Source organism: Engraulis encrasicolus, chromosome 8 (genome assembly GCF_034702125.1).
Source record: "Engraulis encrasicolus isolate BLACKSEA-1 chromosome 8, IST_EnEncr_1.0, whole genome shotgun sequence".
Classification (NCBI taxonomy): Eukaryota; Metazoa; Chordata; class Actinopteri; order Clupeiformes; family Engraulidae; genus Engraulis; species Engraulis encrasicolus.
Window position 1 is genome coordinate 24,438,250 of NC_085864.1, and position 11,468 is coordinate 24,449,717.

Genomic DNA, 11,468 nt, shown 5'->3' on the forward strand with positions numbered 1-11,468 from the left:
AGGTCTCCGAAAATTCCATGTAGGGAATGTTTAAGGTTTTTTTCAGTAATTCAGCATTTTAAAAAAACCTTATGTCTGGGGTACAAGGAAAGTTAGCGGACCTATTGAATCGAGATATTAATAACTTCTCAGGCCGGCCCACCACATTCTTGACATGTGAGTCACACTAAACCAACGAGTGCGGAGCAACGGGCCTTCTGCCATCCTTCTTTTTCCAAGGAGGAGTGAGAGCGTGGAGGTCCCACCCCCACGACACGACACCACCTCCTTACAACCTCTCTCTCTCCCCCTCTAAATGCATACATGCAGTAGGTTCTGACACACAATGGAGCACACATGCAGACCTTATGACAGCTGGCTAGACCATTTGCAATCTGTGTGTGTGTGTGTGTGTGTGTGTGTGTGTGTGTGTGTGTGTGTGTGTGTGTGTGTGTGTGTGTGTGTGTGTGTGTGTGTGAAATGATTGCTGGGTCCCCTTGAAGTTGTTGCTCAGTCAGAGGGTTTGGAAAGTGAGTAAAGAGGTGAGAGAGAGTGAGTGCGCTAGCTAGAAAATGGAAAATGGAGGCATGACGTTTTGGCAGAGAGGAGAGGACTGTGACTCACTGTTTATCTGGTCTGTAGCTGGGAAACTAACTGTGAGACTTATGCGGAGAGGAGCAGGGAAGCCGACAGAGGGGGACAAAGGGGTCCGTTGTCCCGGGCCCAGGCAGAAAGGAGGCCTAGAAATGGATCCCCACAACATTATGTTTTATTAGATGGGGGGCCCTTTCAGAAGACTTTGTCCCGGGCCCTGGAAAATCTGTCAGCGGCACTGAGAGGAGAACAAGCGTCGCCAGTATGCTTTGTGGTTTTTTGTGTCGGCTTGGAAACTAGGCACTGGAGAAACAAATTTGTACGGAAAGGAAGGCTGCTTTTTATGGCAAAAATCATGAATCTTACTTCTATCGTGTGGTATCCTAGTTCTTTTAGTAGTGAAAATATGGAATTCAGAGAAGGGATATGTTGATAGAAATAGCAGGCCAAAGTAAGATAGGTTTGTTCACTTTATTTGAGGCGGTAGAGACAACAACGTACGGATTACATACAAAAATGCTGGTGAAGCTGTATACAGTAGTAGCAAAGATTTTATTTCCTTTTTCATAGTTTCTTTTTGTGTGCTGATACACAGTTGTGTTTTACATATTGTGACATTCACACAGAAATTGTTTAGTACAAAAATAATAATTACAAAGTCACAGAGAGACACCAAAATACTTACATTTTGCCATTTGCACAAATGGTATGGTACTTTCAATAAGCTTAGCTAAACTAATACACAGCAATAGCCTGAAGTAGGCCATTATCCAACAAAACAAAGCTTGCCATAAAAAAGCTATACTTCTTTTTCATAAATATATACAGAGGTGATAAGTTTGTTATTTCTGTTTGCTTACCACGCAAACATTTTTATTTTTTATTTTTTTCAAGGCTTGCCTTCAATCTGTTATCTCTCAAACCCAATATGTGTTGGATGGAAGCACCACTCCCTTCACTGAATGAAGTGCAAGCATATTAAACTAGTTATAATTTATTTCATTAAATGACTCGGTGAAGCTGCTGAAAGTCAGATGTGGAAATCATGAGCTTCGAAAGTGAAAACACATTGCCACATATTTTATCCAGACATTTTCTGAACCAGCTGCATACATTTTGTACACAATCATCAGGTAATTCATAATCTAAGAGTGCAGTGTTAATTCAACAAAATAAGGGCAGAGTGTTAATTCAACACTCAGGGCGTACACCCTGTTTACACGTACAGTATGTGGATATTATTGTAAACATATCCGTTTGGGCCTTCTGTTTACGCGTAAACAGAGTGCTAGTTCCCCAAAGTGGATTTTTTTTTTTTTTAATTCTTAAACCCACCAGTTTCAGTGGTGATTTTTTTATCCACATGCTGAGTAAACCATATCAAAATAGGTATACGGATAAAAAAATGATAGTTTAAAAAAAATATCCACATATGTGTAATGTAGGCCTAATGGAGTCAAATTTAACACTCAATAGTGTTGCTCTTACTTTAAGTAAAAGTTATGAATTAACTCAAAATATAGTGTATTAAGTTCACAGACAAGAGGAGTAACACGGCTGGGTTTGGACTTTCTGAAGCAACATAATCTCAAAATCTGCTGAAATGTGCTTACAATAGCAAAGCAAGGTGTGGTCAGAAGAATGGGACCAAACAAGCACAATAGTAGCAGCTACGACGGTGACAGCTCTTTGGTAGTAGTAAATCAGTGTAAGTGTGCAAGGTTGGGGAACTGACAGTAGTGTGGGGGACGCTGGCTGTGCTTATGCTTATGCGTCGGAGCCTTTCTGACGCCTCTTGGAGGGGGGCACCAGGCGTGCCGGGAGCTCGGGAGGCAGCCCGTGCCCGTCCAGCTTGACCTCGATCAGGTGGCTGGCCAGGGCGAACTCCTCGTCGTCCAGCATGCCGTCGCGGTCGACGTCCGACAGCTTCCAGATGCGTCCCAGCACCGAGTTGGGCAGCCGCGTGCTCACCATCCAGTCCTTGGCCTTGGTGCCGCTCAGCTTGCCCTCGTTGGGCGCCAGGTTGTAGAAGATCTCGTCGTACTTGGGCTTGTCTTTGGTCACGACCCAGTCTTCCCCACCTTCCCCACCTTCCTCGCCGACCTCTCCGTTCTCCTCCAGCTGGGCGAAGGGGTCGTTCTCCAAGAACGGGCCCCCGCGGGTCCCCAGGAAAGCGCCGCCCTGCACCCCGGGCTGGTCGCCCGCCTCCAGCTCCTCCTGGCGGAGCAGGGGCATCAGCTTGGAGATGTCGGTGGCCAGGAACTCATCAAGTGCAGCCATCAGGTTGGGCTTCAGGGGCTTGAACTTGGTGAAGTCGTGGACCAAGAGTTGCTCCTGTCCACAGAGAGAGAGAGAGAGTAGAAGTGAGTCATTTAAAGTGAGACACTTACGTGTATTTAAAATGAGTAGTAATCTACAGTAAGTACAGTATATAAACATGACTATTCATATACAATCGGGCATACTAAGGCACTCAAACTATTTCTTTCTTGACAAATTTCTTGCATTGATTCATAATTCTCTAATTAGGGCCTGTGCACCAGAGATGAGTGGTCTCCTGTTGTAATAGCTCTGTTAGTAATACAGTAGCTCTCTCTTTACTATTGTTATTGATCTTGTTCCATTTGGACAGGCCTGCATTTTGGCACAGTCCTCATAGTTCTGTCTTTACTACTGGTATTGCTCTTGTTCCAATTGTTATGGACATGCCTGCATTTTGGCGCAATCGGGGAAGTCCCCGGCCGAGATGTGGTGCTGCAGCTGTATCTTGGAGAAGATGACCGGCAGCTGGTGGATCAGATTCTTCTTCTTGTTGTCCTTCCTGAAGACGGACGGCATCTCCTGCTTCAAATAGCTGATGATGTGGGCATGCACCTGTATAGTAGGGGAACAAATGGGAAGGGAGGGACAGACACAGCTGACTTTAGATGACAAACATTCCTTTCCCCCTGTGTCACTTCTCAACACCACACACACAAGTGGACAGGCCGATTACAACAGAGGAATGACTTGCGGTGCGGTGGGACCCACCCTGACCAGACGAGCCCTCTTGACCAGGTCGTTAAGTTTCCGCAAGGCCGCGTTTCTCGGAAGGTTCTGGATGTCGGTGAACAAGTCCTCCTCCTCCAGCTCGAATAGCCTGCGATTATCCGGCACCATCAGCGGCTCGGACCAGAAGGAGCCGATGTAGACGCGCAGCACCTCGGGGCTGCCAAACACCTTCCCCAGGGACCACATGAGCGCTCCGTACACCCTCATCAGCTGCTGGGTGCCCACCATGTCGGCTTTGTTCAGCACCACGCGCAGCTTGTCCTCGTTGCCCTTCAGCGCGGCGATGGCCTCCGAGAACTCGTCAGAGATTTCCAGCTTGTGCGCATCAAAGAGCAAGATGATGCGATCCACGCGTTCCGCAAACCAACGCAGAACGGCAGGGAAGTCATACCCTGTGGACAAGACAGTGAGACAAGTGGAATCTTAGACCTCTTTTGCACCAAATGTTAGTTGAGGAAGCAGCACAAAGATGCAAGATGCGACACGCCTTGACTTGCCTAAGTTGCCCTACATCAGTAATAAGTTTCCATTTCTCTCTGTCTTCATCAGTATTTATGGTTTCCATGTTTTGGGCTCAGTTGACATCAGTCTTTGTCAGTGCTTGCTTCACAATACCCTCCTCTGTCCCACTGGATTCTTATGCATGTGTAGTCATATATCACTTTACAAATGAACAAACAGATCAGACGGATTATCTTGAGCAAAAGTATATGAGTATGTGAGTGAATAAAACTACCAAACAAATCATGTTAATGTTAAAGGTATGTTAGCATCATGCCAGTGTTATTGTGGGTTTTTTTTTACCCCTCATGCATCGATTTTGCAACATGAACCTGATCTCGACTATTGGGAAGGCTTTGACAGTTGATGTGCTCTGGAGAAGATTTACATTGCTCACTCTCTCAGATCCGTTCCAGCTTGTAGATCATGCCAGATGCCGAGAGCGAGGAGGAATCTGTTGCTTCAGCATTTTGAGTGTTTAGTGTTTTATTTATGTCTTTATCGGGTGGTTTTCCCTCCCTCTCTCTGGCTCTTCTGCTATCTCTTCTTCTCCTTCGCCACATGTCGAGGTGCTCGCTTCACTTGCTTCGATTGCTTGGCTTGTGGTGTTAAACAGTAAAACAGTGGGGGGTTAGCAGGGTGAGAGGAGACGGGAGATGATGCAGTTAATATCTCTAAATAAGAGGTGCCTCTACTGCAGTCGTCCTCCCGCCCTACTTACCTTTCGAACTGGCCTCACCTCGGCTCACTCTCTGCTTGGCCCCCGAGAGGATGCCCGGGGTGTCGATGATGCTGATGCTCTCCAGCACCTGATTGGTCATCTGGGCACACTGGAACCTGATAAACGAAACGCACATTCAGACGGATGTCATACTGTACACAGGGCCGTATTAAGGCAATGTGGTGCCCCGGGCATTATGCCTCACTGGTGCCCCTTTTATGAACAAAGTTTGTTAAGTTTGTGTCTTGTGGTGCCCCTTCACTGGTCAAAGATGGTTGGTGCCCCTGGGCAATGTGCCGCTGGCCCTTATGGATAATTCGGGCCTCACTGTACATGATATGGGCTTAGTCAGTGAATTGCCAGTCGTGGCCTATAATGGGTAGTGTGTTGGCCTTGGAATCAGAACATTGCAGCTTTGAATGCCATATCATCCATGGATGAAGATGAAGTACCCTTGAGAAAGGCACCTAAGCTCATATTCCTCCAGGAATGTTAACCAATACCCTGTGCTTAAACAACTTTAAATCGCTTTGGATAAAAGCATCAGCCAAGTGTAATATAATGTAACGAATGAGGCTACTCATCCCCTGGACCACTGGCACAGGCAGTGAAGAAGTCCAGGGCAGAGGCCTTAAATGTAAAACTACATAAGTGTAACTGAGGTCATCCACACGAGTTTGTCATTGGGGGCTTGAACCTGCGACCTACCAGTCTACGCTCCAGTTCGGGCACGGGAGGCACAGCACGATACTGCTGAGTGAAAGGTCCAGACTGATAGGCCAGCGCTATGGTAGTGTATGAGGCTTTGGATAGAAGGTTTACAAACATTCTACGCAAAACTATGCTGGTTGGCACCCGTTTCATAAGCTCTTATATTGTACTCTTCAGTCCTGATAGAATCATGTGTTGATTGAGGGAGGAGAGAATTAATGCAATCAGGCAATTCTAAGACTATTTTGTGGCAAGGGGTACTTGAATCCATAATATGACTTCATACCTGTATGACCAGGAAACTTCCTATGAGCTTTTTTTCTATTCCCATATGGTTCCCCCCACACAGAGTTTCACCATACTTTACACATTTTAATGCAGCTACTACAATGCTTAGTCACACAATCCTTGTAGATGTAAGTATGCACTCATGATGTAGCTGCATTACGAAAAGAAATCAATCCCCAAATATATATGCATTGACCTCTGTATGCTTAGGAAACACGTCTTCGGGAGAACAATCGCCTTGTGTCAATAATCTGAAAAAGTGGAACTTTCCAGCAGTCATGGTCATGGTTTTCCACTGGTGATTAAGGGGGAAGACTTCACAGTACTGTACCCCTCCCTCCCACCTTGTTCCTTTTGTGTGGAAGTGCTCGGGCTGCAACAGGGGCTTCCTGAAGGAAAATGGCCACCAGTGCCAGAATTAAACAATATGGCCCTCTAATGATCTGGCCCTTACAACAACAGGGCTGCTTCCTGCCCTAAATGAGTTTCACAAGCCCATGCTTCCCCTACAAAGGAAGTTAAAGAAAAGGAGGCAGGCAAAACATGTGCACAATACACACACCCTCGGAGCTTCTGTGGGGATGATGAAAGCTAAAAAATGTTTTTCAGCAGCACCTCCTAGCTTGGATTTTTTCTCCAAACAAGGCCATACAGTACCAAGCACTACTATGCGTGCAAGCGTGTGTGTGTGTTTCTGAAGAGTTAGGAGCTAGACTTTGAATGTGAGAGTGACGCACTCTATCTCGTACACAACACATGGCTTCAGAACATTCTTTCCACAGCTTGCTCAACTTGGGGAAGACGTTTCTTCTAGAGGGCGAGGCTCTCGCAAGCACACTGGGGGTGCATTCCGATATGCAGACTTGCGTCCTCCACTTGTGCTTGTGGCCTCGTAATACGTCATGAGGACATCACTGGCAACAGCACTGTATTTCAATATCCTGCAAAAGCTCAAATGTAAAGTCTCATTTGCAAACTGGATGGTGAATGAAGAATAGTCGCCCAAAAAATTGTTGTGGCTGGGCTGACAGCGGGGAAATTTAATTGTTTTCTCTCTACGGAGGCGGGGCGTCAGCAAAACCTGAGGCCACTAGCACAAGTGGAGGAAGGGAGTCTGCATATTGGAATGCACCCTGGTACTGCGAGAGGGTAAACAGGTCAAAGGGGGAAAGTCTTACTCAGAACCTTCCTTGGCTCTGCTGCTTTGATGGCATACTTCATTGGTTTGTCCACTACTCCTTGCTTGCGCATACCCTGCCTCCTTTTTCCGTGCTGCCACGCTGGTAACTCACCCCTCCCTTAAGTACACTAGCTTTCATCACTGGCGCTCTTGCAATCTCTCTCCATTTCTCCATTTTTTCCACAAATAAGGAAAGTACACCCCTCTCAAACATTTGGCACAAACGCTTGACATTCCACTGAGCACAGACTGTCATGCAATTTTTCAGCGATCATGCTGTCTCTCGCCAACACCCCCCAACCCCTACCCACACACCCCCTACATTCTACGCCCAGCCTGGGGGAGTGAGGTTGAGCTAAACTATCTCCTGAATTGCTCATGTTTCAATCCATCTTCATGTCCCCTCGCTTTCAACCCGCTGAAGTATCCTCGTACAACCTGTGGGTTCTGAACACACAAGGGCTGGAGAGAGACCAAAAATGGCCCGGGTATTTTAGGAATGGACAGGCCCCTCACACAAGTCCACGGTCTCTATACTGAAGATGGGCCAATGGGCAGCCTTGTCACTTCTAAATTGTGGGCCATTTTGTAAACAAGGAGAAATGCTCAACAGCATCATTCCCCTAAAAATGGTTGGCCTACTGGAATAATGACCAGTATGCCAGATTACCAGTCCAGGCCTGGAACTATCTATCTATCTATCTCTCTCTCTCTCTCTCTCTCTCTCTCTCTCTCTCTCTCTCTCTCTCTCTCTCTCTCTCTCACACACACACACACACACACACACACACACACACACGCACACACACGCACACACACGCACACACACGCATACCTGTTGAGGAACGTGTTCCCGAAGGCGTTGAGCTTGCGGAAGGGCTTGTTGGGGTCCACAATGAGAGCATTTCCTGGGGTCAGCACTTCCACGTCTCCGTGCATGATGGCAGTGAAGCAGTCTGTGGTTGGCTCAGGCCCCACGCGACTACCAGGAACGTCCTGCTCCAGCAGGTATCTGGGTAATGTCAACATGTCAAGGGTTAGACAGACTCCTGCAGTAGGAGGGTGTAGTGGGGTGGGAGGTCTCCCATCAGTGTTGCCAGATGTACGATAATTATCGTATTTGTACCATCATTTTGTCTATTTTGTCCTCTGTACGATCAAATAAACATGATGTACGATAATTTCAGAGTAGTCAATCAGTTCATTTAGATGCCTTGAAACAACAATTTTGGTTATGTACGATAATTTCCACCCAAGGAGCCCCCCAAAACGATAATTTTGAGGTTTTGGTGCGATAATTCAGCATTTTCCATCTGGCAACACTGTCTCCCAAAGTCAGAGGATTAGTAACTGATGGCTGCCTTCTCCCTCTACAACAGAGCTCTGGGGTTCTTATCCCAGATAGGTATCTCTAAATATGATCTAGTATCTACTGTATTATCCAAGTCCAAGTGGTGGATTAAATCTGATAGCCTCTCTGGTGTGTGGCTTCCTGTGAAATGTCTTTTGCTTATCATTCTTTATGTAGAGCCCTGTTACAAGGTTGTTGTTAGCAGAATGGTAATGACCAAGTCTTTATGTGTTACTTGAGACCTTTGGTAATGTCATTGCAATGTTGTTATGATGTTGCTGAGCTGAGTGTGTTTAGTAAAGAGTAAACAGGCCTGTCGACAGGCCCATCTGCACCATACTGTATGTGGTATAGAAGGTTACAGTAACCAAACCCAGAGGATGGATTAAGTTTCTCTAGGGCATGTTCTCTGGCTCTATACAAAGCTAACCCAGAGTGCAGACAAATACAAATAACAACTTTTATTTACTGTACCTGATGAAGGTTGTCTTCCCCGTGGAGTACTGTCCCACCACCAGCACCATGGGCTTGTTGTCGAAGTCGGCGTCCTCCAGACTTGCGGAATGGAAGTCATGGAAGCCGTAGTGCTGCTCCAGGGGCAGAAGCTTCTCCCGATAGAGGGTCTTGAGTCCTTCTGTCACAGTTTTGACCACTTCGGGGGCCTTCTTCACATTTTTCCGCCCCCAGCGAGACATTGTTTGAGACATTTTTTCCCCTCCAGAAAAAGTAACTATATCTATCCGTACAAGGTTTTTAAAAAGCTACTTTTTGTGCTCTTTTTTTTCCAGTCTGATCCTCGATGGGCCCTGTCTTCTTCTTTTTCCTGTAGTTATATAATAAACGAGTTCCTTAGCGATGGGTTGTGAACTCCAAATATAGAAATCCCCTGGAAAGGCTTGTGTTTATAGTTGTGTAGACTGTGGCCAGGTTTTTTCTCCCCCACTAAGGCCTCTGAAAAGAATAAAAAGAAAAATAAATCAGAACAATTAGGATTTCAACTCTAATCCTTACTTTGACAGTAAATCAGGGAACACACAAGTCAACAAGTCAAGCTCCAAAAAAAGGCTGCCGTTGAAATGTGTTTTAAACATTTGATCTGCAGGGAATTCTCGGAGAGAGCAGAGCATTGTCTGTGCATGCCTGGAAAAAGTTCATTTTGGAAAACACACCCTGCCAGGCCATGGGTCTGCGTACGCACACAGATACTTCATTTCCTCGCATTGAAAAGGGTGAGACGTCTTTTCCAGTGGCTACTCACAGTGGAATGTCCAATTAACCGACACACGGTGTGGAGCAGAGAGCACAGTTTAACACAGCACTTTGTAACCTTTTTTGAACTGAGCCATGACTAAAACGCATTTCACACTGACATGATCCACATGCCATATAGGGGTAAAAAGGTTAAATGTCCTGTAAAGACCATTAGACCATCACCAATACAAGCTGAGCACAGTTAATGAAGGAAGATGCATTGCACACTAGAGAGAGAGAGAGAGAGAGAGAGAGAGAGAGAGAGAGAGAGAGAGAGAGAGAGAGATGCTTAAAATGATTTAGCAACCTATGGAAGGGAACACGCCACAGATATTAAAGAAGATACACACCAGTCATTCACTTCAATTCAACTATCTACTGCAAGTAGGCCTATAGAAAAGTGCCATAAAGAGTTGAAAAGACCTGTCTCCACAAAGAAAAGGGGGCATAACTATCCAAAAGAACAATGGATAATGGAGTTGGCAAGTTTGGTTTTGAAGTTCAAGAATTTAGTTTTTAGTTTTCTGAAGCTTTTTTTGTTTAGTGTGCTGTCTCCCTGAGGCTTCAGCTGCTGGCCTATGATTCACGAGCTCCGATGCTGATGGAAAATGCCTTGTGGCTTCAGACACTCCAAATTGCAGAGAGAGTGCTGTTATGTTGAATTGAGGGCACATGTTTTGCAGATCATCGACAGATTTGTGGAAGAACGTTTTCAGTGTTAAGACATTAACTTTTAAATTTCCCATCGAAGCAAGGATGACCTTTCTTTAAAAAAAAAAAAAAACAGGCCTAACTGTCCCGTGACCACCCTTCATCCTGCTGAAATCTGTCCTTTTATTCCTAACATGGTCGTAATACACCAGCGCACATTACCACATTCACAGACTGCACGTAGCTGTTCATATTTTTAGAAGAGTCCCATGGAAAATTGGGAAGAGCGAGGCAAAATAGCACACATTTATCCACATCCATTTACCTCATTAAAAGCAAAACAACCCATAATAAAAAAAACCCTATAAATGACTCACCTCTTTGCTTTTCCCTCTTACTGGATATGGGTGTGGACAGGGTCTTCTACCTGGTTTGATAATCCAAAGAAGATGAAAAGAAGAAGAAGAAGAAGAAAAAAGAGATGGAGATAATCTTGCAGAAGATACTTTTCAAGGATGGGTGTCCCACTGCTAGTTGGAGTAGAGGGTATTGGTGGGATGGGTGATCTCCAGAGTCCTAACAGGTTTCAGCTGAGACCAGAGCCTTGCCAGCAGTTCTCCTCTTCGGGAGCTCACAAGAACACTGCACACACACACACACTAGCACCAGAGCTCTGCCCTGCCCTGCCTCTCTTCTCTGCCTCTTCCTCGTCTCTCTCCTCCCTCAACCTGAGGTGTTCCCCGATGAGCCCCCACAAGTAAAGTTCTGGAAAGTGTTAGTCTGCGGCGGACTGATGATGAATGTAGATATTATGCAGGGCAGGGGGATGGACGTTGGCACAGCAGATGACTTAAGGTGTGGTCTGGATTTTTGCCCAGCTGTGCCATGCCATCCAACACATGGAGGTGAAATGTCTAAAAAAGAAAATAATTCATCTTTCTTCCTGAAAACATTGTTTATCACTAAGACATACAAATTATATAAAATATGTACCATACTTCGATGCACTTTCAAATAAAAAAAAGTTGTCAAAAGTTTGACAAAGAAACAACAGTATGAACTGAAGGAAATTCTTTCCCATCACCAGTGTGCCCTGTCTTAACCTCAGTGATCCATTGGGAAAATCCTACACATCATGAATTAGATGGCCCCATCTGGTGGATAGGAACAAAATTGCAGAACAACAGTTC

At 45.6% G+C, this 11,468-nt stretch overlaps 1 protein-coding gene across 2 annotated transcripts; it reads right to left on the reverse strand.

Annotated features, from left to right (window-relative positions):
* Positions 1-1,025: 1,025 nt before the first annotated feature.
* Positions 1,026-11,047, reverse strand: ehd2b (EH-domain containing 2b). Of its 2 annotated transcripts, none has more exons than XM_063205272.1 (7): positions 10,656-11,047; positions 8,851-9,327; positions 7,861-8,037; positions 4,865-4,962; positions 3,604-4,016; positions 3,283-3,447; positions 1,026-2,907 (listed from the first exon to the last, which is right to left on the reverse strand). In XM_063205272.1, the coding sequence occupies exons 2-7, from the start codon at positions 9,081-9,083 to the stop codon at positions 2,341-2,343; spliced, it is 1,653 nt and encodes a 550-aa protein (XP_063061342.1). In that variant the 5' UTR covers positions 9,084-9,327; positions 10,656-11,047; the 3' UTR covers positions 1,026-2,340. The 2 variants fall into 2 exon arrangements, with proteins under 2 accessions (XP_063061342.1, XP_063061341.1); XM_063205271.1 differs by having other exon boundaries at positions 4,847-4,962; positions 10,656-11,046.
* Positions 11,048-11,468: the final 421 nt, after the last annotated feature.

What these genes read in the sequence shown, in the direction of transcription:
- ehd2b (XM_063205271.1), bottom strand. Translation starts at nt 9,083, where the DNA reads ATGTCTCAAACAATGTCTCGCTGGGGGCGGAAAAATGTGAAGAAGGCC. An exon ending in GGGAAGACAACCTTCATCAG is followed by an intron (nt 8,038 to 8,850) that starts GTACAGTAAATA and finishes GACATTACCCAG; the next exon opens with ATACCTGCTGGAGCAGGACG. An exon ending in AGGTGAGGCCAGTTCGAAAG is followed by an intron (nt 4,017 to 4,846) that starts GTAAGTAGGGCG and finishes TCTTGTCCACAG; the next exon opens with GGTATGACTTCCCTGCCGTT.